This window comes from Egretta garzetta, unplaced genomic scaffold (genome assembly GCF_000687185.1).
Source record: "Egretta garzetta isolate BGI_Z169 unplaced genomic scaffold, ASM68718v1 scaffold101, whole genome shotgun sequence".
Lineage (NCBI taxonomy): Eukaryota > Metazoa > Chordata > Aves > Pelecaniformes > Ardeidae > Egretta > Egretta garzetta.
In genome coordinates, this window is record NW_009258666.1 from 1,450,796 (window position 1) to 1,455,113 (window position 4,318).

Genomic DNA, 4,318 nt, shown 5'->3' on the forward strand with positions numbered 1-4,318 from the left:
AGGCCCCGGGGAGGCCACGCGGCCATTTTGTCCCACAGGCCCGTGGGGACGGGGGTGCGGAGAGGCCGCCGGCCCTGCCCGCCCTCACCCCCTGCCCCGCAGCTGGGCTGGGACCAAGGCCCGGCCTGCACCACCGTGAGCTGCTGCCTCTGCCGTGGGGCTCGCCCCTGAGGGGGCTGGGGTCCTGCCAGGAGCCCTGCTCTGCCACTGAGGCCAGGAGGGATGAGCCACAGCCGTTTTGCAGGGAGGTGCCACCCCAAAAGGTGGTGGAGTGTCTTGGCTCCGAAGTGGCATCGAGTGTAGCTTACCCAAGCCTGGCTACCAGAGCTTCTCCCACCCCCACACCCCTGAGGTCCTTGAACGTATTTCAATTTCACTTCACTCTTTCAGGGAAGCATTTGTGGGTTTCAGATCTCTGTCTGCAATCTGGATCCTCTTTTTGCACCGTTTTGACTTAGTCTGGAGCAAGGTAGGAGTCACAGCCCAATCTCTTGCTGTGGTCAGCTGGGAGCAGAGCATAACAGCTTCTCTGGGAAGGTGGTGAGCCAAATTCACCCCCCTTTTTGGGTCCAAACAGCTCTTTCAGAGGCCACATCCTGAGCTAAATGCTTGCAATGAGGCTCTCAGTAAGGATGACACCAGCTCAAGGCTTTCCCTGCTTGGTGGGTTGGACTAGATGACCTTTCCAATCCAAACCGTTCTGGGATTCTATGATTCTATCCTCTTCCCTGCTTCCCAGGGGCTGTGCTCAGGGCTGCCAGGTTGAACCCTGTAATGCCCTTACTTATTTTTTGCCCCAGTTGCTTCTAAAAGGGGATGAAGGATAAATGAATAATCAGCTTGTCTCATTAAGAAGAGAAAAGAAGTGTTAGGAGTCTCTGTGCGGAAGGTGTGAGAAGCCGCTCGTTAAAAAGTAACATTAATTTACTACTTCATTATCCATTTACTTCATCTAAGAACAGCTTTGCTGGAAATAGCCGCAGGCTCCTTACAGAGCTCGGCTGACAGCCAGCTTTACCAGCTCTTCATGGATCCTGTTTACGATCTGTCCATGCTGCAGGATTCCTTCCTGTGGGCAAAGGCTGAGGGCAGGGCTAACTGCACAGCAGGCTGGGTGGAGGTGCTGGGCACTTTGAGAGTCAGAGTGCAGGCAGGGCTGCATAGCTCATGCCATCACCTGAGGATGCTGCAAGGGCCCCGGGAGCAGGCAGGAACACATGGCTGAGCTTTGCTGCGCAGGCAAGAGCAGGGTAGTAGAGGGGGCTCCTGCCTGACCTGTGCCCGCCTGCAGCCCATTCCCTTGTGTACCTTCTCGTGCTCGTGGCTCTCATTGCACAGCAGTGTCCTCCCTAGCCCAGTCTTGGATGGTGCCGCTGCCAAAGGCTACGTAGAAGATCAGGCCAAACAGGTTGAGGGCTGCAGAGAGGAAGAAGGCATTCCTCCAGCCAGTCTGGAGATCCTGGAGGGCCAAGACAGATCACAGTGGTATCACCCTTCCCTTTATCTCCCTGTAGTGATCACTCAACTACTGCCACCCAGTTCACTGGCATTAAATTAATCTCCATCCTCTGCTTGCTACAAGTACTAACAACAGAAGAGCTTTGCTCAACTCAAGACATATGCCAGCCCGCTCTTGTTGGAGATGCATTTCCTGCCTTGGCATTTTTGGAAACATTGTGTGCTGTGCTGAATTCGGGAAGCTTTCCTGCCTGGCACAGAGCTTTGCCCTCACCCCACTCCCTCGACCCTCTTCCCATCTCTGAGTACATCCAGATGGGACCCATGTGGAGCTCTTCCTGCTTTCTGAGTCATCCCTGTGTCCTCAAAATGGTCCAGAGCTCTGTTTTGCTGGGTGCTATGTAGCATGTATTTGTTGGGAGAGGGGGTTGGCTTGGGGTAATTTTTGATTCTGTGCAAAGAAAGGAATCCATTTCTCAGAGCAGACCTGTTTTCTTCCAGGGACATGCTTGTGGTTTCTGGCCCCAAATTACCTGGCTGACAAGAAGTCCAACTGCAGTAGGAGCAATAATTCCTGCAACTATGCCAAAGGTATTGGTGATTCCCAGCAGGAACCCTGCATATCTGGGGAGAGGAAGCAAAAATTTCCTGAGTGAGACAGAGGGGAAACTGTCACAAGAAGGGAGAGGATTAGGTGCTGTCAGTCCCTTCCTTCATCTGCATGAATACCGCCTGTCATGCTGAGCAACACTAGGATCTTCCCTGCAAGACTGGGGCGGATTTTAAGCCTTTATTTTACTCCTTAGCTTACAATGCCACCAGCTACAAAAGACAAGGGAAGGGAGAGTAGGAGTTGCAGAAATCTCAGGGGATTGGGAACAGGAAGGACATAGAGCCAGAGATGGCACAGAGGTCACACCCACTTACCTGGGTGCTATATCGATGTGGTTAATATTGATGCCTGCCCCTGTCAAGCTGATTATGGTCAAGGCCAGCATTAGAAGGACCACAACAGCCGTGGAACTGCAGCTAATGTAAGGCATGGCCACCAGGAAGACGGCTGGGAGCAGCATCCCTTGGGAGGAAAAGGGGATGTGTTTTATAACAGGCCGTACAAGGGTGTTGGAAAGGCTGGACGGCAGATGAAAGCTTGTCCTTACCGAGCGCTGAGAAGAGCTTCCTGACGGCTGCTGTGCCAAGCATTCGCCTTGCCAGGAGGAAATCAGCCAGCAGCCCAGCCAGGATGTGCCCCAGCCCATTCCCAATGTACGGCAGGGAGGAGAGGAGCCCGTTCTGCAGAGTAGAGAACAAAGCAGCCCATGGACAAAGGAATGGAGCCAAGAGCTCCAAGACTGAAGCTCCCTTGGTCCCAGAGCCACTGGTCTTCAGGAAGAGATGTCCCTGAGGAACTTCCATGTTCCCAGCCTACAGAGAGACCAAGTCCTATTGCTGTTGCAGGGACCAGCCTCAGCTGCAGGGCAGCACTCACCTCTCTGAGGTCAAAGTGGAGGACGTTGCTCATGAACGTGGGCATGGAGGTCAGCAACATGTAGAACAGCCAGTCTGTGCAGAAGCAGGCAACGGTGATCGCCCAAAGAGGCAGTGATTTAGCCATGGCCACAAGTGGGAGGGAGTGACCATGAGAGCTGCCCTGGAAGGAACAAAACATCAGCCAGTGCCTCCTTTCCTGTCTCCCATCTCCTGGGCAGGCTGTTCAGGCTTTCCTCAGCCTCTCCACTGGCTGCTGAGAAGACTGGGACAAGCCCTGGCCGCTGTATAAGGAGCCCAAGCTGAACTGACTCAGAGCAGTCCCTTTGCCGCAGTGTCTGCAGCATGGTCAGCCATGGTTAAAAGGTTTTGTTGTGGTTTAACCCTAAATCCAAAACACAAAATGCCAGCTACTAGGAAAAAAATGAACTCTATCCCAGCCAAAACCAGGAAAGGTTTGTGTGTACCTGATGAGCTAGTGATGACACGATGTACTCCTGCTCCCCGGCACTAATCCATGGGTGATGGGCAGGGTCCTCATACACGAGGAGGAACCAGAAGAGGCACCAGGCACAGCCGACACCACCTGTGAGGAACAGGGCTCTTAATGCCAGCAGCATCACTGAGAGCCAGCGGGGTGGAGGCTGGCGCTAGCGAAACGACGAGTGCAGGAAGACGGAAGGGGACAAATTCCCCTGAACCCATTGCTCACAGTGGAAGGGGCTGGGTTGATGGCATGAAGTGTTCAGCAAAGGCACGTTCCCTAATAGTACCCCAGCAAAACGGCATCATCCTGGCCTGGCGGGTGAGAGGGGAGCCCACAGCTCTGTGTGGGACCAGTAAGGACAGAGCTGGTCCCACAGGACTCTGATGGGGACCCTTTGGGAGTTCTGCCAGCAAACAATCCACAGCAGGGTTGGAGTAGAGGGACATGATGGGCCATTACTTACCAAAGATGTAGAAGACAAAAGGCCACCCCAGACTCTGGCAGATGATCCCAGCCAAAAGGAGAGCAAAGAAAGTTCCAAAAGTGCATCCTAGGGATCAGAAACCAGAAGAATCATTTTAATGGGATTTTGTGTGACCAGCAGGGAGTGGAACAGACCTACAGCCTCCAGCCTGGTTTGTGATGCGAAAATGTGGTGGCCCAAATGAAGCGCCTGTGCAAACAAGCACCCTTGAATCCAGATTTGCTCCCTTCAGTGTCTGGGTTCCCCCTCCTGCCTCAAGCTGACCTGAGCCGAGGAGACACAGGATGGGAGGAGAGGTGGAAAGGCTGAATGCTGCTAACACTTCTTTGCCAAGGACCCACAGCCTTGAACTTGAGGCTGCTGCAAGGACTGGCTTGGAAAGAAGGGGGTGAGGGGAGGTC

General features: G+C 53.8%; 1 protein-coding gene across 1 annotated transcript in view; it reads right to left on the reverse strand.

Annotated features, from left to right (window-relative positions):
- Positions 1 to 1,327: 1,327 nt before the first annotated feature.
- LOC104134970 (sodium-dependent phosphate transport protein 3-like) overlaps positions 1,328 to 4,318 on the reverse strand; it is a 4,540-nt gene continuing 1,549 nt past the window's right edge. Inside the window, exons 5-11 of the mRNA XM_009648574.2 lie at positions 3,897 to 3,983; positions 3,414 to 3,532; positions 2,948 to 3,109; positions 2,619 to 2,751; positions 2,386 to 2,533; positions 1,992 to 2,082; positions 1,328 to 1,459 (exon numbers count right to left, since the gene is read on the reverse strand). Of these exons, the coding sequence (XP_009646869.1) occupies positions 1,328 to 1,459; positions 1,992 to 2,082; positions 2,386 to 2,533; positions 2,619 to 2,751; positions 2,948 to 3,109; positions 3,414 to 3,532; positions 3,897 to 3,983 (872 nt within the window). The remainder of the gene's footprint in view (positions 1,460 to 1,991; positions 2,083 to 2,385; positions 2,534 to 2,618; positions 2,752 to 2,947; positions 3,110 to 3,413; positions 3,533 to 3,896; positions 3,984 to 4,318) is intronic.